At 56.0% G+C, this 21843-nt stretch overlaps 7 protein-coding genes across 7 annotated transcripts; 3 read left to right on the plus strand and 4 right to left on the minus strand.

Annotated features, from left to right (window-relative positions):
- Nucleotides 1-577: 577 nt before the first annotated feature.
- J7T55_006269 (uncharacterized protein) lies at nucleotides 578-3284 on the minus strand (the record flags this gene model as incomplete). The annotated part of the gene is made up of 5 exons (XM_053142450.1): nucleotides 578-665; nucleotides 735-1642; nucleotides 1702-1883; nucleotides 1939-3040; nucleotides 3189-3284. 5 exons carry the CDS (start codon nucleotides 3282-3284, stop codon nucleotides 578-580), a joined length of 2376 nt encoding a protein of 791 aa, XP_053001035.1.
- A 3020-nt stretch (nucleotides 3285-6304) lies between these two features.
- J7T55_006270 (kow motif containing protein) lies at nucleotides 6305-7570 on the plus strand (the record flags this gene model as incomplete). The annotated part of the gene is made up of 2 exons (XM_053142460.1): nucleotides 6305-6760; nucleotides 6842-7570. The coding sequence occupies 2 exons, from the start codon at nucleotides 6305-6307 to the stop codon at nucleotides 7568-7570; spliced, it is 1185 nt and encodes a 394-aa protein (XP_053001036.1).
- A 174-nt stretch (nucleotides 7571-7744) lies between these two features.
- J7T55_006271 (uncharacterized protein) lies at nucleotides 7745-11901 on the minus strand (the record flags this gene model as incomplete). Its single annotated transcript, XM_053142470.1, has 4 exons — nucleotides 7745-9795; nucleotides 9853-10584; nucleotides 10712-11649; nucleotides 11720-11901. The coding sequence occupies 4 exons, from the start codon at nucleotides 11899-11901 to the stop codon at nucleotides 7745-7747; spliced, it is 3903 nt and encodes a 1300-aa protein (XP_053001037.1).
- Nucleotides 11902-12880: 979 nt separating this feature from the next.
- J7T55_006272 (uncharacterized protein) lies at nucleotides 12881-14035 on the plus strand (the record flags this gene model as incomplete). Its single annotated transcript, XM_053142482.1, has 1 exon — nucleotides 12881-14035. One exon carries the CDS (start codon nucleotides 12881-12883, stop codon nucleotides 14033-14035), a length of 1155 nt encoding a protein of 384 aa, XP_053001038.1.
- Nucleotides 14036-16146: 2111 nt separating this feature from the next.
- On the minus strand, nucleotides 16147-16503 carry J7T55_006273 (uncharacterized protein; the record flags this gene model as incomplete). The annotated part of the gene is made up of 2 exons (XM_053142493.1): nucleotides 16147-16248; nucleotides 16336-16503. 2 exons carry the CDS (start codon nucleotides 16501-16503, stop codon nucleotides 16147-16149), a joined length of 270 nt encoding a protein of 89 aa, XP_053001039.1.
- Nucleotides 16504-18495: 1992 nt separating this feature from the next.
- Nucleotides 18496-19165, plus strand: J7T55_006274 (hpt domain-containing protein; the record flags this gene model as incomplete). The annotated part of the gene is made up of 3 exons (XM_053142504.1): nucleotides 18496-18504; nucleotides 18609-18772; nucleotides 18895-19165. The coding sequence occupies 3 exons, from the start codon at nucleotides 18496-18498 to the stop codon at nucleotides 19163-19165; spliced, it is 444 nt and encodes a 147-aa protein (XP_053001040.1).
- Nucleotides 19166-20461: 1296 nt separating this feature from the next.
- Nucleotides 20462-21247, minus strand: J7T55_006275 (uncharacterized protein; the record flags this gene model as incomplete). The annotated part of the gene is made up of 1 exon (XM_053142515.1): nucleotides 20462-21247. One exon carries the CDS (start codon nucleotides 21245-21247, stop codon nucleotides 20462-20464), a length of 786 nt encoding a protein of 261 aa, XP_053001041.1.
- Between the last annotated feature and the right edge of the window lie 596 nt (nucleotides 21248-21843).

Consider the following 21843-nt stretch of genomic DNA (forward strand, 5'->3'; position numbering starts at 1 on the left):
TCAGGATGATACCAATTATTTAGCTCGTAACTGGACTAGTGTAGTCAATGGCATGACCTCCTTTGAGAAATTGTCTTTTACAATATAGAGCAACCTGTGAGATAGTGTAGGATTAACTTTAGGGTGTGGACAAAAAATGTCATTCTTGGTACCTCGTCGACTACTGTACCTGCGCGGATCCTAGAGATCCCTCAAAGCTGTAATTATATGTTCACATACACACAAGAATCAACAGCATTCTCCCTCCACATCCCTCTCATACACCAAATATGAGAACCACAAGGATTCTGTAGTCCATACCAACCGAATAAACTCCATCCGTCAACAGTTCCATTCCATTTGGGGTATTGGGCAGCGCCGTCTAGATCCAATTCAGTTACCAATTTTCCCCCATTCTGAATGCATGGGATCATGCATCGATAGAAAAATGCCCAACTTTGTGTACAGTGCCTACCCTATATACCCTCGTTTCCTGATCGCCCCTCCAGATGCATCATTAAGTCGTTCAACTGCTTTGGGTACGTTGAGGTCGTGAGACCCTCCCGCCCACAACACCACAGTCTTTTAATTCGTTGGCTCAGTCGTCATATGGAGCCATCTGGTCGTCCACTAGAATGAGAACTGTCAACGCCGCCGCGTAGGCCTCCCGGATGGCACATGCCATGCTGCACCATGATTGTCAGCAATTCGGTCTAATCCAGGCCACCGGCGTGGTTGGATAGAGGTTGGCTCACCAGGTCTTTCCAATAACCGCTACAACCGCGCTCATGCCCCAGTGAGCACACCAGGCCCTCGCGAGGACCTCATTGTCAGGCACGCCAAAAGCCTCGATAACCAAGACCTTCTCGTCATCGTAATCTCTGTCATAGCCGTTCCCATTGGTGTGGCCGTTCGCCACGGGGACGCCCTTCGACGAGCCCTCTCCGGCTGGCGACTCCGACTCACTGCGCGAACCATGGTCATAACCGTTCCCGTCCAGCCTCGCCCTGCTCTTTGGTCCGTAAAGCCCTGCCCAGTCGCGAATCTCGATGATCTCATCCACCTTGACCGTCTGATGCGCATAGTCGAAGAACAACGGGTGCGGCCCATCGGTGCACGGCCAAGCGTGGATAAAGCTCACGTCGTATGTCAGCCTCAGTGGCCAAGAGACGCCGTCGATGGCGAACTGGATCGCGGCGTCAAACCACTTGGGCCCTGGCTCTCCTGCCCGGTCCGCGCAGGGCTTCAGGGTGAACAGCTCGATGCGCACCGTGTCAACGATATCGTCAATTTCGGGGGCCACCAACTCGTACTCCTTGACAGGGAATACCTCGGTAGGTGGTCCCAACGGGTCGGATCTTTCGGACATCGAGGTCACATCGTCCAGCTTGAGGCGTTGCCGGGGCCGCCGGGATCGTATTCGCGCTATTTGTGAGCGCTTGAGGTGCGGAGTTGGTCTTGCGGGCCCAACCCAGCCGGCGACCTCGTGGCAGGTGGGGCCAAGGACTTTGCCGACGATTGATGTTGAGGTCCAGTACGTGTAGCTATTGCGGTATTGGAAACCGCAGTTAGGATTGAGGTGGATGAGCAGAGCGAGGTCGTCGGTGGCTTCGTCCGGATCGATATCGATCAATGCGTTCATCATGATAAAGGGAAAGGTGGGCTGTTCAATGTCAGTATTGACGATCGGTCGGATACCAGGAAATATCATCGTTATCTCACCCCAGGTAGCACCAGACCGCTGAAGAAGGCCATAGCATGGGAGCTGACGGCATCGAGGCTTGCGGCCTGGTCTCCTTGCCTCAACGCTGCTAGGGTCTCGGCAAGGTTTGGCCACTTCATCATCTGCGCGAAACGCTTGATCATTTTCACCTGCCGCCGCTTAAGTTTGAAGCGCAACTTCACTAGAGGTCAGTCAGTATGTGAAAAGGTGTCCCTTCGAGACGGATTCTCTAATACCTTGATCTGCCGTGTTCCCGTATGCCTCTATCCTAACATTATCTCGCCATCTCCTTGAGAGGGCGAGGTTCCACCGGATAGTTGGAGGGAGCTGCTCCAGGAGCTTCTCTTTTGCCCATTCTGAGTGTTGCCTGGAATGTATCCTCAAATCTAGCTCCATGCTGAGAAGCAGCTGATGGAAGAATTTGACGTATTGGTCGTGGTTCACATGTCCTGTGTCGAATATGAATCTGGTAATGATGTGGTTTTTGGGATTTGAGAAGTCGATCCAGTGGTCGGGCCGAGAGAGGACGAGAATGAGATCGGTGATTTGTTTGTCGAGGGTCTTGTGAGGGTTGAGCATCCGATCGGGGTCCTTCAGAAGTTTCCTGTAGAGATTCTTGTACATGTACTCCATGTCATCGTCCTCGAGGCCACCCTCCAGGTCCTTCAGCCTCCCGAATATTCGCACCAGGTCCACGTCCCGGGGCTGCACCCCGGAATCACGTATGTTGAGTGCAGGCGGGAATGCGCTCGCAGTGGAGGCCCATTGATTCAGCGTGACCGTGCCCGGCCGCTCGCCGAAATGGAATGAAAAGCTGGGCTGTTCTATGGTCTCCCAAGGATAGGTGGCAGGTCCCGGCCCCTGCAGTCTCATGGTCATGAGTTGGGTCATGGAGTCGTGCTGGTTTACACCATCGTTGCCGTCGCCTCGATTGCCGGCTGTGGTGGCATAAGTTGAGTAGAAGTGATCTGCGAGATGCGGGATTGGCCTCTTGAAGCCTCTGTGAGCAGGGACGCCTCGACATATGAGCTCCATCGCGTGGCCGAGGTTGAGCTCTTCGTCGCTGGCGCACCCCGATGGTGGCCATTCCGTCAGGGTATGGGGCGGGCTATACGGCCCATTTCCATTGGGTACCTGGCGGCCCTTGCCCTTTGGCGGCGGAGGGTCAGAGACAGGGCGTTTGAGCCGATTCCGTGACTGAGCATGAGGCTGAGAACCGTTGGCAGGCTCGAAGTACTTTGAGGGGTTGGCCTTTTGCCGCAAGTTATCACCCTCACTTGCTCTGCGCGGGCGCAGCTTCAGCTTCTCGCCCTTCACCACCCCATTATCTTCGGTGTCCTACTCGCAATCGGTGTCAGCAGCTGATTCGCATGGAGAAGGAGCATGTGGGATATGGCGATTGGCTTTGGCATTTGGCATGAGATGAGTTGCTGTCGCATAAGGTACGGCGGAGTGGGGGGTGGAGTGAAGTAGCAGGCATCCTTACCGAGAAGGCACCACCACTGTCGCGGGGTGCTGCTGTTGACTTTGAGCTGAAAAGGGTCCTCCAGAAGCCTTTCTTCCTGTCCTTATCTCGACTCATGTCGACAGCTTGGATGTCGAGCCACCGTCTTCATGCGCCGTTGGAAAGTCATGAATGTGCCTTTTGGTGTGAGTGATGTTTGAAGGAACTAAACTCGGCTACGGAGCCGGGGTGGATTAAACACAGGCAAGACAAGGTGAAGTAAAGCACTGCACAGCTCTGCACAGCACTGGCACAGCACAAGCACAGGCACCAAGCACAGGCACAAGAGCAAAGTAACGGCGTGTGAGGCGTCAGTGAAGGGCCTCGGATTGCCGGGTGCACGTCATAAAGTTCGTTTTGTTCAGATGAGCTGGCGACCACAGGAGAGAGCCCGGGAGGGCAGGGCAGGGCGGGCGAACCCTGGGGCCTGTGTCTCAAGTGTGATAGGGCAATTTTTGACAGTCATGCGTTTGGAGTCTTGGACCGGGAGGTTGGGACGAAGGGTAGGGGTTGTCAACGGGGAAGATCGATGCTGGCAGCGGCAGCACAGCGAGGTTGAATTGCCTTTCGGATCGCAGATCAGATTACACACATGCCCTCTGTCCTCGGTGCTTTGTATTTGCTTTGTATTAGTTGGCCTAGTGCGCTGCAGTCGAGGATCGATCGGTCGCGATGGAATGGATGGCCTGCGTAGCCCAGGACCAACTCGCAGGACCCCACCACAAATCAGGCCGAGGGGGGAGATGAGATGATAATTCTGGCGAGAGGGAACACGGCAAGCATGACTCTGCTTTTCCTGAAACCAGCATCTGTCCCTGTGAGCCATTCGCTGAGGAGACCTTCTCCAGCTGTGGTGCAAGACGTTGGAGCTGCTGCTACTGCTGCTGCTGCTGCTACTGCTACTACTGCAGGCATGCAGAGCTATAGAGGCAGTGATATTACGAACAAACAGCCTGCCCATCCTTACAAGCTTCAAACTGTGACCAACAGACATGTGGCCAGAGACGGCCGCCGGTTCTCCAAAGAGCCGTACGTGGTACGTAACAATTCTGCAATTGATTGCCAGCGAGCCAAGTACCTGCACTAGCAATGGCAAGTGTCGTGCTGTGTGCCTGACAATCATCTCTCGTTTGCCAGCGCCGGTCAATGCTCTACGCGTCCACGGAGCCGTCGGCGAGCACAGCCCTGTGGTAGCCTGCTGGACTAAGAAGCTAAGAAGAACGGCCATCAAGCCAGTCGTTCGTTCACGCGTGGCCCTCATACTCACTTTACCAGCCCTGCCGCCACAACCCATGCTCACCCATTGCACGACACCACACCACACCACACCTTACCTTACCATACTCACAGCCTCAACGATAACCACTAATCGAACCCCCACGCCGACTTGTACAATTCTGGCGGCCATGTGGTCACTAGGTCTTCAGCCGTTGACCACTGTCAAACTCTGAAGTCGGGACTGGGGCTGCAGATTGGCCTCCAAAACCAGTAAAGTTCTATAGCGCTGACCCTAGCCCTGCCAACGCAGACCCACCCCATCTTCAGCCCCGGATGTGTTTTGCACATGTGCCGTCCTTGACAGCGGGAAGAGCACGGTCATCAGATGGCTTCGGGGTGGCTTGAGGCGCGGAGTGACTCTCCGCCTTACAAAGTCGGTAGGCCCTGTGAAGTAGAGACCTATAAACTTCATTGAGGTCTATGCACAGAAAGGCCGGTTCCCGAGTGAAGCGGCATGACCTGAGGCCGGCACCAGCCTCCCCCCTCTGCCCTCTGCTTCGCTGGCCGTTCCAACCTCAGCGTTTTCCTCTTCGCAAGCATCTCCTGGCAAGCAACCTGATGACGGTGCAAGAGAACGTTTCACACCTCCAACTCAACTCCAACACCGCCCACATTCAATCTGCCCACTTTCACGCGGGCCTTTGAGCGGAGGAAAAACTGCGGCACTGGCGGGAGAATGTCGGACGGGCGAGTCGTTCACCAGCAGAAAGGGACCACAGAAACCGCCCAAGGCCCGCTGCAATATATGTATTGCGGCCTGACGAGTATCATCAACCGATAGTTGAGATCATGTGAGAAGGCCACCGTGAGTATTCCAAGTAACACAGGCGCACGAGACGTGTGCGTGCGAGTGAAGTCGACTTCTCGGGCCCCCCAGAGCAAGGTGCGCCGATCAGCGGATCCTTCTAGAAGCGCGCTTCGAACAATGGTCTACTGGAAAGTCCACCCTCGAGCCTCAGCCAGATTGAGAGCCTGTACAGCCTGATCGTGAGTGAGAGTAATGAGAGCCATGGCTTGCCAATTACCCCTGTGGCGTGTGCGAGAACGATGGCTTAGAACGCAAGAGAAGACACATTTCTGGCTAGAGCGTCACTTCAACAGTCTGCTCGGCCGCAACCGAGGCTGCAAGGGACTGAGAGCGTACGTGGATTACTGCTCTCCTAGCGAGGACCGACCAGTCCGCCTCAAAAAGTAATCTATACCGACCACCCTATAGTATTATCGCCTCTTACAAGATGTCTTCTCATGGAATTGCCTCTATAGAATAAGCTCCTACATCCAGTGAGATGATCTATCAGAATCTAGATAGGGTTCTGTTGGCTTTTCTAAATGCTCCTGATCACCTGGGCGAAGCTTTGGGGTGCCATGCGAATCATAGAAGACAATTTTGCCACAATTGGATTGACAGCATGAAGGAAGACAGTCTCTTCGGCCATACACTCGAGGTAGGCTGGATTCTAGGTGAAGTGCTTGTGCTAGAGTACCTACCCCCATATGTCGCAATGGAGAGGTTGCATCCGGCCCCGGGTACCGGCCAGAGGCTGGCCCGATCAATGAACTGCCAAATGGAGCTGCCTGCCGCTAAGCGGCCCAAGCTCAAAAATTCCCATGCCTACGACCGACCTCAATCGCAGCAGGTTAGATCCCGTTGGCCACCAGCCAATTTGACGACACCCAGAGCGCTTTGCACCGAAAACACCTGCCCCTCCTGCTCGCAATTGCGTCGAGCAGATAGCTCTGGTCTGGACACCTTGGGGCAGCAGCGGCCTAGAAGAAATCCCCAATCCAGCGGCTGGCGTGCGGCCGCGACCCAAACCACGATGCAGAAGCTTATGCGGCGGACGGCTCAGGCCGAGCGGCAGGTCATACGGCGGAGCAAGAAGCAGGGCAAGATGAGGAAGATGGCGCTCCAGCGGCAGGATTTCAAGCAGCGCATGGCGGGCACACAGGAAGCACACGCTTCGCTCAAGGACGCGACGCGCAGGCGGCGAGAGGACTGGGAGATGGGCAGCCTCGCTCCCAGGCGAGACACGCCACTGCCCGACTCCAGCGGCGCCTACTGGGGCTCCGTTAGTCTCAGCCGCAACTTGGCAGACAAAATCCCAGAGAAACAGAGGGACCTGGCCTGCCGCTGGGCGGGCGGCCGCAAGACCCTCTGCATCAAGCAAGGTGACCGAGTGGCCATCATGGAGGGCCCGGACAAGGGGAAGATCAGCACTATAAAATATGTCCAAGAGGAAGGCGCATTCGTCGCACTTGAAGGAGAGCACTTGATGGTGAGCTTTTTACTGGATCTGTGGTGTGCGGCTGGCACATGTTGCGAGGCGAATGAGGGCTAACTATTTGGTCCCTCACAGCAAAATTACACTGTCCCGGAATACATGACAAAGATGCGAAGCGAGAAGCCGACCTACGTCCAAATCTCCGAGTTCCGCGCCCCAATCCAGGCCGTCCGCCTAGTCCACCCCCTCCCGGACCCCGTGTCAGGCGAGATCCGCGACGTGGTCATCAACGAGCTCGTGGCCCGGAACTACTACAAGGACAAGGCCACGGGGCGCGAGACGTGGTCGCGCGTTGTGCCGGGGCTGAACATTGAGATCCCCTGGCCCAAGGCCTTCGAGGAGGCGGAGAAGCAGGAGATGGAGGGCACGTTTGAGGACCACGCGTGCGACACGCTGCGCATCGACGCCGAGGAGAAGACGTTCGTGCCCACGCTGCTGCGCCCGCCCATGCCGACCGAGGTCATCGACGAGCTGCGCAACCGCTACTCCAAGTTCCGCACGCGCCACACGGACGAGTACGTCGCCAAGAAGGAGGCCGAGGAGGCCGAGAAGCTTGCGCGCCGGAAGATGATCACGACCATGCGCACGCCGGTGCAGGAGCTCAACGCCAAGATCAAGGCCGAGAAGAGGGCCCGCGGCCAGCCCGAGCTGACCGAGGACATGCTGGCCAAGATCGGAGAGGTCATGGCGAGGAACAGGAATCGCACGCTGGCTGGAGCCGGCATTGCGCAGGTCGAGAGGCCACCAGTCACGGGAGACTTAACAAGCGGCCCCCGAGGAACAGGACCATCCCCTTCACCATGATCATGTATGACAATATTAGAAATGAATGTACAATACTGCCATGTCACATACGATGGGCGGCCCTAGAAACTAAGGTGATATGGCACCGCCCAGATGCTCCGAGCCGGAATATGTTTGTTCTATCCAGCTATGCTATGCTATGTTGTCCCAGTGCGTGTCCCGTACCATCCAGAATCATTGTCCCAGAAGTGTCAGTTTAGAAAACGCCGTGATGACAGGAGCAACCTGCCGAGCATTTACGGCATCCAACGAGGCGTGGAGCACCGCATCCGCCCCGCTCGGCCTGTACTCCTCCCCGCCCGTCGCCCCGGCCGCATCCTCCTGCACCTGTTGCTGCTGCTGCTGTTGCAGCTGCTCCTCGGGCTCCCCAAACACCTCGACCACGGCAGCCCTGCACGCGGTGACGACCTCGTCCATGAGGGCCTCGACAGCCCTCGCGCGCTCCGCCATGCCCCGCCTCATGAGCCCGAACACGAGCCTCTCCGCCTCCCCCTTGCTCCCCTCGACGCGCTCCACCAGCCGTCGCACGCTGTTGACGAGGTACTCGGCCTCGTAGACGGTGCCCTTGCGGCCCCTGGCGCGCTTCTTCTCCTCACGCCGCCGGTTCTTGCTCGTCGCGCGCGACACGTTGGACCCGAGCGTGCCCACGCTGCCCTGCTTGCCCGTGTACCGCGTGAAGAGCGACGCGCTGGTGCTGACGCGCGACGACGCCGCGATGGACACGTCGTCCGGCAGGTCCGCCAGCGCCCCCGGCCGCTCGCCCTCGTAGAAGGCCAGCGGGTCCTCGATGGCCTTGCGCCGGAGCTCGGCGAGCCGCGGCACCTGCGCCTTGAGCTGCGCCTTGCAGTCCGCGAGGAACTCGGTCGTGCTCGACAGCGCGTCCGCCAGCCCCGTGTCCACGGCGGCCTCGAGGAGGTCCGGCCGGTTGTGGCGCACGGCCAGGCGCATAGCGTCCGCGAAGTGGTAACCTTTGCATAGGCATTTGATCGCTTGCTCTAGGGAGTCGAGATATTCGAGGTGTATCGTCGCTGCGGAGGAGTAGTCTTTGGCCTCCCAGAGTGCTTCTGCCAAGGTTGTGGCGAGCTCAGAGAAAGATTCCCCTGACATAGGAGGGTTCTGCTGTTGAGCGGTGAAGAGACATTCGCGCCAGCAGGTTGCACCAGCAGCTCTGTAGCAGGCTGTGGCGCGGACGAAATTGTTGAGCGATTCGTAGGCTAGGCCAGCTTCACGATTCTTGGATTGAGATTCGAGGTAGTTGGCGTACAGGTCTGTGAGAATCCTGTGACGCTCGGGATCGTACCGATAAAGTCGGAGCGCGGTCTGGTAGAGTTTGTATTTCGTCGTGTAGTTCTGGATTTCGTCAAAAACGTTGAGGCCGTGTAGATGTTGTAAAGCTTTCTCTCGTCTGCCCAGGTGATCGTCGATGGCAAATTTGCGTCTGAGCTCAGGCAATTGGTGGAGGTCTTGAATAAATGGTAGATACTCTCGCGGATCTCGTTGCGACTGTTGCGCAACCAGCAGCGCAAGTTCTAGATTATAGAGCCCCAGAGCGTGATCATAAAGTCTGTTGACGTCTTGCAAGAAGCATATGTGTTCAACGGCCTTTTCAGCCATAGTCTCATCCTCCTGCATCAACTTGGCAACCACGATCAGACCATCTTCGAGAGCTGGCGGGTTCTTGCAGACATTAGCGGTGATAATGTTCTGTAGGTTTGTATCTTTCCGGGCCTGAAGCGTTTCCAAAACGGAGTCGCATATTCTGTTCACCTTCGAGGTGCCGGAAACAGCAAGAGTCTCCTGTGCCGATGCAGTGAGATCTGCCATCGCCGCTTCCTTGGGTGTTTTGGTGTTCTTGTACATCGTCTCCGTCACATCGTCTTCGCCGAGGGAGGCCAAGAACAAGTCGATATGTGCCACGTCGCCGAGCTGATCTAGGAACAGGCCAACATTTGATAGGAATTGGTCTGGCTTGTGATCATAAAGTATGTTCATATCCACTCGTTGCGTTCTGCAATGAGCGAATGCCTTCCCATATTCCTTCTCATCAATCAAGGATCGAATACCGGCCAAGACCATGGCCCGAGGGTAGATGGTTTCCAGGTTACCGCGAGGCATTTGGAGCACGACACTCATGGTTGTTGGCATCGCTGTGACGAGCTTGGCACCCCTCTCGATGCTTCGGCATCTTTCGTCATTCTCAGGATCATCAGCCGGCAAGTCAATATCTGTCAAAGTCAGCATAAAACCTATGACAGCCATGTGGTTGGTTATCTGAGACACACCTTCTGGCTTGCCCAGATGGACAAACTTCAGCAAGTGGTTACTTGTCGTGAATATGAGATGATCACATGTGACCACAAATGAGGTACAGTTTTTGACGAGTAGCTTGGAGTTCGCATAGAGATGGCCAGTTCTTGAAATGCCAAAAGCGATGAATACGCCGTCGATCTCGAAGGTTTCAACCCATGGGAGTTGAAGGGGGAAACGGACGACCATGGGTCCCAGCGTGTCATCCTTCTCGGATAGGCGGAAAAGCTTACCAGACCTGGCTTGAATGCAGGCCTCGGCGAGATACCCACAGTCTGAGGCCTTCGTAAAGGAGGCCGTCTGGGTAAAGATAACCTCCTCCTCAAGCGGAGTCAAGTCGTCGATGATGAGATCACCAGCATCACCCTTGAAGCTCAGCCGGCAGATGTTGAGTCCATCGTTGAAGTAAAGCACGCGAGGCTCATAGCTCGACGCCAAGCATACTTGAAGCGCTGTTCTCATCAAGCCGTCCATTTCGGAATCGATTCTAGTGAGAAGTCGTGGACGCAAGGATCGACCGTCTTTCGTCTGCCACTCGTAGAGGTCGACACCATTGTGGTGCAATACAGCCACCGTCTCGTTGTCGGGAGCAAAAGCAATGTCAATAATAGTATGACTGACCTCAACCTCGAACATGGCCATGGGCGGAGGCACGTTCGCGGTCCGGAATGGTGTTATCTTCACCGTCTTTCCGTCGATGACAGCAACTGCACCACAGTCATTAGGTGGCATCAGTGAGCCTCTTGCCACAGCAAATACAAATTCGGTTTGAAGTAGGTTGTCTTGATCTTGGTCAGCAGTGATTTCCCAGGGGTTTTAGGTGGGTGTAGCAACCTGTGTCGGCAACTGCGAGGCGCAGAGCCTTCTCCGGGTGCCACGAGGCGTGCCGAAAAGGAGACTTCAGAAGAATCTCTTGTTTCAAATACCAGTGGTAGTTGCCCGTGGTCCACAACTGAACAGTGCTGGCAAATGAGACTGCTAGTACTGTTGAGTCCGCATTCCACTCCAAGCTGACGTTCACGGAGGGATCATTGAGAGACTCCGTCGAGCGTATTGTGAACTGGCCATGCCTCAGTCCGTTCCTCTCAAAGAAGACAACATCAACATGGTCAGTGTAGCGCTGAACACCAGCCAGCAAATTTCCGGCCGGTCGCCAGCTCAATGCGCCTTCCAGACCATCAACGGGCTCGCTCACGCTATCCAGAACACCCTCTCGGCTGTAGACGCGTATGACTCGTCGTGACCCAGCTTCGACAGTGTTGATGGCAACATATGCGCCGTCTCCCCTCCAGCTCACTACTGTGCGCCCGTCGTCGTTGGTGCTGAGGTCTCCCTGGTCAATCTTGTCGGGTATCGTGGGATCACGAAGACCCTTCGCCTTGGCACCCCTGCCCTGAAACTGGGTCTCCTTCTTGCCCCAGCCGACGCTGACATGCTTGGATGCTGCCAAGTCAGCGGAACTCATGGCTGCCTCGGCGATGCCATCGAAGCTGCGGCTCATGAAGACCACGTTGCCGTCCTTGGTGGCGATGAGCAGTAGCTCCTCGTCCGGCGACCATCGTGCAGCTGTGATGCCGGCATCGATAGATCCCATGATCTCAATGTGAACATCCCCAGGGCTCAGGCCCTCCTGTACGGCTATGAGGTCGCCCCCCTCGAGAACAAGACATGCGGTCGCCGTGTCGCTAAAGTAGTGAAGACTCACGACGCGGTCGACAGGCAAGTCTGGGTTCGGGCTCGGCGCATCCCATGATGCTATCCGTTCGCACAGTCTGGACTGGGGTTAGCAGGGGCTTATAGGCGGTGATGGACTAGACTTGACGTATGAGTGTGAAGACTTACATTGGCAGGGCCGGGTCCTGATGGGTGGCATCGTCGATCGCTCTCAGAAGCTCAATTTTCTGATCAGGATCGCTTGGACCGCAGGTGACGAGAAGCTCATCCTTGCTTGGGTCCCAGCATGTTGCCGTGATATCTGACGGGGCCTTGCCGACTTTGTGGCAGATGTTGCGAAGATTCCTCATCGTACTAGAGGTCAACTAGAGACCAGGCCCTTGCCAGCACCGACGGCCGTTCCCGAAAGAAACTTGCGAGGCTTGATGACTATGACACCGACTCTCTTGCTGTTGAGGGCCGCCAGAAAAGTAAAAAGTCGAACTGATGCCAGGACCGTTTGCGAGGGTGAGAGTGAGTCTGGATGTGATAGTACTGTATGACTACGCGCACTGTGCTGCAAGACGGTCCCCTTCCATCAATTTTTTCCCCCGAGTTTGACTGACCACACACCTGCACATGCACGCATACAGTACACAATATGCACGCATACATACAATTCACGGCCTGCCTACGAGATAGTCTGCATGTGCTTGCTCTGCCCGACGTGCTTGAATCTTTGTTGATCCAAGCCAAGTCGCAGTGACATGACACAATTCCCAGCCCAGACTTGACAAAATGGATGTTGAACTTTTTTTTCCCCTTGTATGTAGACTATAGGCCAGGGATTGCCAGACCATGGGCTTTTCCTCTCGGCCCACGGCTGAGGCGAGGAAACACCTGCTGCTGGCCCAGGCCGGTCCCGTTCGGCTACTCCTTAGCTCCTTAGGCGATATAGCCTAGGCCCCTGGTTGCGCCTGCGAGACGGGTGCCACCCCACCTCTGCCCACCCTCTGGCCCTTCTGGCCCTCCTGATCCTCCCGCTCCTCAACCGGAAACAAGAACATCTCATAATCCGGGGAGGTGCGACAAGCTGCTGCTGCTGCTAACCACGACAGGCACATCACAAGAGTCAACCCACAGTGCCCATCAGCCCACACATCAGCCGTTTCCTACTCGACACACCCTGCACACGACCTCCTGTGCCACTGTCACAAGCAAAACCAGGGCGAGTCAATTGGCTGCTGCAGGCCTGATCGGTTTGTTTCTACAAGCACATCCAGACCCATCGAAACTCGTCGGGAATAGCACCTGGCCTGACCTACCGCCAAGGGCGGAAATCACGTCAAAATGGACGCAGCATCTGCTTATAACCAGCATTCGAGCCAGGGCCGACGAAAGAACCGCTCCTCGACAAACCTTAATCACCTTTCCCTTGCTCCGTTGACCACAAAGCTCCCCATCAACGACACTGAGATCATGTTCACCGACCTGACCATCCACACCTATTCCACCTCATACATCCAGGGCAAGTCTGCCCCCACAACTCCCTCCCTGCTGAGCCGCTCCCCCGCGCGAGCCACCTCCAGGACCCGGCACCATTCCCGCCAGGGCTCGGCGACGCCCCTGCCAAAGAGCAAGTCCGCCGTCCACATAACTCCACAGGGTAGGACACCCAGGTCCGGCACCACATCGCCCGGTGGGCAGCGGCGCGGCCCAAGGAAGGAGGAGGCCGTGTCTGCCCGTGGACGGACGGATAGTGACTGGCTACTCCGCGCCGGAGTGCTTATAAGCAGCGAGACAAGGGAGTCCAAGGGCCAGTCATGGCTAGTGTCGCGCGCGAGCTCGACCAGCCTCACAGGTATGCAGGGCGACCGCGACGACGACGAGGACGACCATGACCCGGACATGTTCGAGAGGGAGAGGATCGCACGCGAGAACGCCATCGCGAGCAAGCACGCCAGCCGGAGGGGCAGCATGGGCGTGTACGAGGGCGACGAGTCGCCGCTGGTCAGCCGCACTGGGAGTTTCCACGCCAGCCGGACCGGTAGCCGTAGCCAGCTTATCACGCCTGGCGAGAGGGCCAGCATCGAGGGTTACTTCGCCTCGCAGGGCTCGGGTGGGGAGTATGCACCCGGCCCGGACTTCGTTAACCTCGACGAGAAGCTCGAGGCAATCGGCTTCGAGGGCGAGATTGATCAGGATGACGAGGCCGACGTTAGGCGGCTGGTCAAGAATGGCCATTCCCGGCCGGGCACCTGGTTTGGGAACATTCTGGGGTGGACCTTGGCCTCTGTAGAGGAGAATGACGAGGATGACGATCCCGATGGGGAGGGCTCTGATGGCGAACTAGAGACATCTGCGCCCGAGACGCCTTACGAAAGGCAATTCGAGGGAGCCACCATCCTGTCCGAACAACGAATGCCCGCCCCTAAAGCCGAGGAAGGCGGCTGGCAAGACGCTGCTTGGTTGCTGAGTGTTGCGTCCAAAGTGGCTTGGTCTTAAAAGAGCAAGTACAAGCATGCACCCGTCGCTTCCGAAACCTGGTGAGGATGACGGGTAGACACAATCAACACAATCGATCACTTTCACGATGCGGCACAGGGCGTGGCTTATCCACACGCCCCGTGGGGCGCTGCCCCGCCGTGACGGCTCTTGGGGACCTGCCAAAGCACCTGTCCTGCTGCCCCTTGCCAATGGCCACGGGCGGACACGGCTCCAGAGGAAGGCTGATTGATCCTCAGGTCTGTCGCCTGGGCTCTGTGTTACAACGAGCAGCCGCTTCTATCTCCCCGTCCAGAGTTGTCGGATGGTAATCTCCCAGAGGGATCCCAAACACACCGGGCACTGGGTCTGATGAGCGTCGATTCTAGCGACCTGTTCGGCAGGCAGGCCGGTCTCACGGGAAAGCCTGCATATGGACTCGGCCAGACCGTGGGTCGAGGGAAGGCTACTGGCTGAAAGAAATTGTCAAAAACCTGTTTTGCTTGAAGAAGTGTAACTCTGCAACTTTGTGTGCATGACTTTTCTAGGCGAGTTGATTCTACATTGGGCCGGTCACCTTCCTTCGCGAAACATGCCCGTCCGTCAAAAACGGTGAACGAGACTTAGTATCGCCGGCTATTTGCACGGCAAGTCACGTAATACAGAGAAATAGATGACGTCTCTCGTGCATGAATTTCTTGGTGGCCCATCTCGCACCAAAGTTATTTCAAGTTGCTCTCCTAAAGGAGACCCCTGTATTCTTAGTTTTTGACTTTCTCCAGGCCACAGGAAATGTGAGCAATAATGGAATGGCTCGCCCACACTGTGGACCTTTTGACCCCGCAAGACAAGTCCGAGAGGGGAGCGTGAAAAAGACACTATTAGCCGCGCGGAGAGCGACCGCGTGACCCACAACGAGTGTAAGCATCCGATTCGTTTTGGCTTGCTGAGTCGACGGCGGGATAGGAGTCTGTTGCTGAATATGACAGAATCGATGGTGTTCGTAAGCCACAAGCCATGCCCGCCGAACTTGGGAAGGTGTAGTGCGGATGTTTGGGGCCGCTTGTTCCGGGGACTGCTACACAACCAGCCACAGCGACGTTCCTTAGCACTGAGACCAATCACAGTAGTGTGGTTGGCGACGGACGCGTAACAGTACCCTCGTGAAAGTCTCCAGCCAGCGGCTTGTACTCGCTGCCACTCCACTAGTCTTGATCATGACTACCTCTATTGGGAGCAACAGTGCGCCCGGTTCCTGGATAAGGGCCACAAAACACCGAATGCGCGGAGTTGTCGGAGACATGGCGAGCTGGTTTAACAACTTTCTTCCTGCCGCCTCACCGGCAGGTCGCGACTTTAACCCCTGCAAAGGCCGGGACGAATTGCAGAGCCCCGACTCCAGGGGTACCCAAGCTGGTTTAGTGTATCTGCATGCAGCCTTGGAACCCTAACGGTATGACGCGCGACCTATATGACGTCTTAAACAGTGGGATGCCCCGGCCGATGCTTTAAAGAAGCTCGAGGCGCCGTCCAAGCTGCTGTCACCGCCAAGAACTTTATCACGTAAAAGCAAGCGCCTCAATATGAGAATTGGATGTAAGCCAGGAGGGAAAGGCTGTGCCGCCGTCTTGTCTTCTACGCGAGGTTGTGTGGAGAAACAGCAGCGGCCGTGCTGTGACCATTCGACGGCGGGCAGTTGAATATCCTCCGGCAGCGGCGCTAGTTGAAGACCCGTCGGCTGGAGGCTACTTTCTATCTTTGCCAGGTAGCGTCCACGTTGCCGGGGCCGGAGCATCGGTGTAATTGAAATAACATGGCGTGTACCGTCAGAGAAGTCAAAGTTTAATTGATCACACTCAGGATGCGGAATTGCTTGATCAGGGTCGGTGTGGCCGCAGGCGAGACACAGCTCACCGCACCAAGAGGAAGGAATGGGCCGACCGACGTCCACGCATTTGTCCGCCCCTCACCGACTGGACTCGTTGCCATTTTGAAGAGCGGCCCAATGTAGCAGTACCGAGCGCAATGGGGTAAACAGACGTTCTCGGTCAATTGCCGCGTACCGGGGACAGTGTAATACCAGGGCCCATTAAGCTGGGAATAGTGGGGCCACAGGCTGTCCGGTCAGGAAGTTAGAAAGCGTCGTCCAGGACCAGTGCGTATGGAGGGGTCTCGGTGTGGTGGGCGGCCTTGTCCTCCTGTGGGCTGCATCGGGGCGCTTCGGATGCTCTGAACTGTATGGAGGTCGGGGCGGATGAAGTCAAGGTGGTGAGGATGCAGATCATGACAACACCAGCAGAAGCCATTGGCCATTAATGCACCTTGGGCCTGGCAAAACCTCCATGGTTCTCGCGGATTTTATCGAGCTCGGCGGAGTTTGCAGGCCTGGAGCCGCACGCATTGAGAGAGAGCCGGGGAGCGTCTGGCAGGCTGACAGGCTGGCAGGGCGGGAGCCTGGGTATACTGTCACCGTGACTCCATTTCCACATGGCGATAGGCGGGCCTCGTTGATCTACTGACAGATCACACCATCTCGGACGAGAGCAGGAACTGTGCAGGATATCAACGAGGGTCTGCTGTTGTGATGAGGGAGACGGACGATGGATGGATGGCCTTGGATGGGATCCTCACTCTGTTGTCGTACCAATACTTGGTTGGGGCCGAGTCCTCATCTGTCTTTGTCACTCCCTGCCTCGACTCCATTCGACTCGACACCGCCTCGGCTCCATTGGGCTGGCCTGGTCGACTCGGAGCAGGAATGGAGGCTGCAGTGGGAAGAGAGGACCTGATGTGATGTTGAGCATGTTTATAACAACATAAATAGTAGATGTACTGACAACGGATGAAGCTTGTCGCAAAGAGAGGGAACTGCCGGCTACTTAATAAGAAAGTCTGGCTCAAGGTTGGGCTGGATGGGGACGATACTTCTGATGCCCCTGCCTAGACTAAGACAGACTAGACAGGCAGGTGGGCCCCAGCAATGACGTCGTGCTGTCTTTGACCCCGACCCCGATACCCTGTGCCATGCTTTGTGGAGCAGGGTCACATCATCCGCACTTCTTCGACTGCGGTACGCAGGACTGCAGGCACCTACTGTTAGGCAAAGCACCTGGCTCGAGCCTGGGCAGCGAAGTACCTGGAGGATTTGGGAAATGCTGTAATGCACTACTCTGCAAGCACCAACGCCATCCTCTCTCGCCCACACTCCCGCGCACTAGTCACACGACGGAGCATGAGAGCAAAAATTGCACATTCCCTGGTGCAATTCGACCTCGCCAACGGCCGGCCCACCGGTATCTAGTCTGCTACTCGCATCGCAGCACCGAGGCACACGCTCTCTCTCGGGCTCTGCTCTGCTTTGCAACCTTTTCTCCCCCCAGCCAGCCAGCCAGCCCGCCCTCTACCCCTCCAAACACTTGGTCTACCTACATCACGGTACCCAACATTTGACTCCGTCCACAGAGATTCTTAAGCAAGTGGGACATCTGGGCTACCAGGGTACCCACATTTTATTTCCCTTCCGCTTCTCGGTTGATGCTAACCTTATGACCAAGTGAAAGGCGCCCGATCCCTCCCATCGGAGACAGCCTGCTACACACCTCTCCTCCAAGTTTCGAGTCACTTAGACTACATACCGTACCGCTGCCACCAGTAATCTGGGATAGTCCGCCTGCCAGTCCATTGCTCTACTGTCTAGAATCTAGCTCGACCGACCTCAGGTAGGCTGCCGAACTCGATACCCCTGGCCACCCAGGTCTTGAGCCTCGTTGACTTTGTCGCACACCCCTGAGCTCCAGCGCTAATCCCACCGCGCGTCACAGTCGCTACAATCCTGCTTGCCCCGCGCCGGCACGGTCCTGAATATCCTCATTTCACCGGCTCTGGGTGAGACCTTTGGCCTGGTCAGGACCACGTGTCAGCCTGACACAAACTCTCTTGCCACTGACGAGGTGAGTCTGCTGCAGCACGAACATGTGCGTAAACCATCAAGTACCCTCCACTCCTATGCGCTCACCTTCTTCTCACCACTGTCTCTTGCTGCCCCCTCGCCCGGAGCCTGCTGTAAATGCCATCACATAAATCCTTCAGCGCCTTTCCCCTATGAGAAGGAGCCCTGTGAAAAGACGGAGAGAAAGGCTACTCTAGCCACCCCGATAAGCACTCGTTACAAGGCATGGCTGGCCACAGGTCGGATCGCGTCGCATCTCCGCCTGGACTGGCTCTGAGAGCCCGCCTCATCCCACCTCTTTGCCATCCCCTCTTGCATCACATCGGCCCGCTTCTGCCCATGGCCCGCAATCTAGGACCCACACGTTCTTTTTCTGTGCGCTGCGGCTGACCACGTATATTTTGGTAGCAACTCACGGGGTTTCGCCCTTTCTGACTATCACCTGTTGCTCTGTTCTACCAGCTAGGGAATCACTCCCTTCACAGACAAGAACGCAGTCACAGGTGCGCTGCGCATTAGGGAGTTCATCAAAATGCCCGAGGTATGTAGTCAGAGTCTGGGCCCCAGTCCGCGCCGAGTCATCCACTCAGCTGCCGCACTTTGCTGCTGCTCGAACTGAAGGCTGACACCTGACACCTCGCGCAGAACGAGGAGGCTTTGCCCGACTTTGGCGACCATGTCGACATGGGCACATTCTCTCAGATCTTGGAGATGGACGAGGACGAGAGCGAGCGCGAGTTCTCCAAACCTCTGGTCCTCAACTTCTTTGAGCAGGTTGAGGAGACCTTCGAGAAGATGGATACGGCCCTGTAAGTTACTTGACCTCGCCCTCTCTGCACCGCCAACTCTTCAACATCACCAAAGCCACTTCACGCATGGTTTCCGCACTGAACGAGTTCTGCGATCTGAACTAACAGTCACCCTCTGCCAGTGCCGAGAAGGACTTGAACGAGCTGTCCAGCCTAGGCCATTTTTTGAAGGGATCCTCGGCTACTCTTGGCTTCAACAAGGTTCGAGACAGTTGCCAGGTCATCCAACAGTACGGCCACAAGCAAACGCTCGACGGAACTGACGAGCCCGATGAGGAGGTCTGCCTCAGCAAGATTACCGATGCTCTCAAGACAGTCAAGGTCGATTTTGCCGAGCTCGAGAAGGAGCTGAAGGTTTTCTTCGGTAGCGAGTCCGAAACCAACGAAGATTGATGCCCTTCTCAGTCAATCCTTCGCCGGATTCCCTCCTGGCACGGCCACCTCTAATGGTGGAAAGCCTCTTGCCGCGGCATGGCACAACTTCAGGGTGCGCGTTCTTGGGACACCGACGAGGCTGGAGGCCGATCCGATCGGCTCGGGTCTCTGATGAGACCAGACCCATTCCCTCTGGACAGCATTTTTCAGGATACCATGTTTTTATTTCAGAGTTTACGTGAAGCAGAAGTCATGGCGGGTCCCACGTCACGAGACTACTTGCATTGAACGAGGTTCTAGTCTTTTCAAAGATTAATAGGGGGGAGGGGGTTGTGGTACCTACCCAGCTTTGATGGCTCTGAAGGTATTGTTTTGGGACAGCCACTAAACTTGTCCTGTCCTGTGGCTCCTATCAGACGACCTTTAGAAGCATGAAATCCTACCGAACTGGACCTGGGACATCGCTACTGTGCCCGCCCTATGTGTACTCGTCCCTGTTTTGTTTACTATTCTTACTGCTGCGCATGCGCACGATAGCCTCATTTGCAACGCTGATTTCATATACCGAGCACAAGTTTCCTCAACTTTAGAATTCCAAGCATTAGATTTGTATCTAGAGTAGACATGTAGAGGACCCGAAAGGCGAGCTACCGTAAATGAAAGGGAGGCTGCGAGATGAGCTGTTTTGAATTACAGATCAAATGAGAAATCTTGGGAACTTTAAGCCTGAGGTGTCCGATGCACAAAGCTTATATGGGATGTAGTGTGCTGCTGAGGCCCCAGCAGCAACGACTAAGCTAGTGCGGTAAAGCAGTCCAAATCCAACGCGACAAGGCTGCGGAATGAACGCCGAGTGTTCTGAGGACTTTCGAATGTTCTCAGGAATTTCGAGTCATCTCAGGAATTTCGAGTCCGGCCTCGAGAAATGTGATGTCTGAATCTGGAAATAAGGTTTGGTTGCCGCTGGAGGCCGCTGCTACTCCCTCTTGAGCATCCCCCATGATGTGTGGACGTCCCTAACCATCTCCCAGGATGCGGAAATGTCAAATGACACACCCAATTCTCAGTCTCAACCACTTTAGACTTCTGAGGTTACGCCAACCACAGCGAGGAGGGACGATAGACTAGGCAGCCAAAAGCCTTTGCCCAAGTGGCTGGTTCTGGGATCAGACCGTGGACCGGCCTCCTCCGAGTTTCTTACCCCTTGGGATAACCAACCTGGGATAACTAGCCTAGGATCAAAGTCACCTGAAACCACATTTCTCGTGTAATGCCAAGTCAAAGGGGTAATACGCCGCCCACTGATATGTGCCTTCAAAATACAACCTCAGCCACAACTTCGTACGCGGCATCGACCACTCTGCCGTTTTCCTCGATAGGTTTGGCGCGCATCCTGCAGATGGCAACCTTTTCTAGAGGCGCATTCTCCAGCCATACCTCGTCTTCGTAACGATCCATAATAGCCTGGCCATCATTGACAAAGACCCGATCCCCCTTGTTCTTGCCGTGGCTATTTCTGTGTCCTTTCACATAGACTGTGTTGACGATCGTTGCATGCAGCGTCAATGGCCTGTCATCAGCGGTGAGAAGGTCGGCGTCTTTGAACAATGCCTTGATCTTCTCAGCGAACCCCTGGAGGATCCCCAACTGGTCGGAAGGGGGCGCAAAGAGGACTGTAGCTTTCTCTGCTTTCCCGAAGGCATGCAGGCCCTTCAGTGTGATCAAAAGCTGTGGCTGGTCCTTGGTTGCACCCACATCCGACGCTCCTGGCATCACTGGCGCCTTAATCGTGGATAGAATTTCCCGCAACTTTAGCGATTTGAGCAGCTCGATGGCCCTGTCCAAACCCTCATCCTTTGGGAAGGACATCATCCCTAGAGTCAGATGCAGCGTTCCTACGGGTCGGACCGCATCGAACGGGAGGTCGAACCCTCCGAGACCTTTTGGCCGAGTGACATCGTCTCGGAAAGACGCAAGGCTATGAGACAGCTGGGGACGCGAGGCTGCGGTTACCAGAGGGATACACAGGAAGTGCGTGAGTGGGGCTGCTTTGGTCTTCTGGGCAGAGGCCATCTTGAAGCCTTTGAGGATACGGCTCATGGGCCTCGTGACGATATGTCGGGCAAGGAGGCTGCGCTGTTGGGCAGAAGGTGGCTATCTAATGTAACGGCCAGTGCAGTTGGTGATGTCCACGTTCTAAGCTTGGGTCAGATTGCAGATTTGAGGCTCAGCAGCTTAAAGACCCCTGAACCCAGGTACTAGGGACCCCAAATCGGGCTCAAAATAGGGCCATGGGGCTAAGCTGAGCCCCTGTTCGGACGGTTCCTAGCGGCTAAGCGAAGCTTAGTAAGAACTGCCCCAGAAAGTGACGACCACACATGCAACCGCCAACAGGAAGCCTGGGAGGCTATGCCATCTTCAGCCCAGGTGCGCTTCCGGAACAGGCGGTATTATGAGGCGAGTCCAGGCACCAACTTAAGGGTCCTCGCCTTCAAGAAGTCCCTCTGCTCCATCCCTCGTCCGGAGTTCTCTACATGATGCAGCTACCTTGCCGATGCAGCAGCACTTGCTACGGCTACCCCTCCTCGAAATCCTACCGGCCCTGAACTCGGGTCGAGACGACTCGCGGCACCACCACTCAGGCCGAGACAGCAGCATCGCCAACCCTTGCACTTGCCCGCAGCTCGAGTCGTTGC

This window comes from Diaporthe amygdali, assembly GCF_026229845.1.
Source record: "Diaporthe amygdali strain CAA958 chromosome Unknown NODE_1_length_4327563_cov_65_473760, whole genome shotgun sequence".
NCBI classification, from domain to species: Eukaryota; Fungi; Ascomycota; class Sordariomycetes; order Diaporthales; family Diaporthaceae; genus Diaporthe; species Diaporthe amygdali.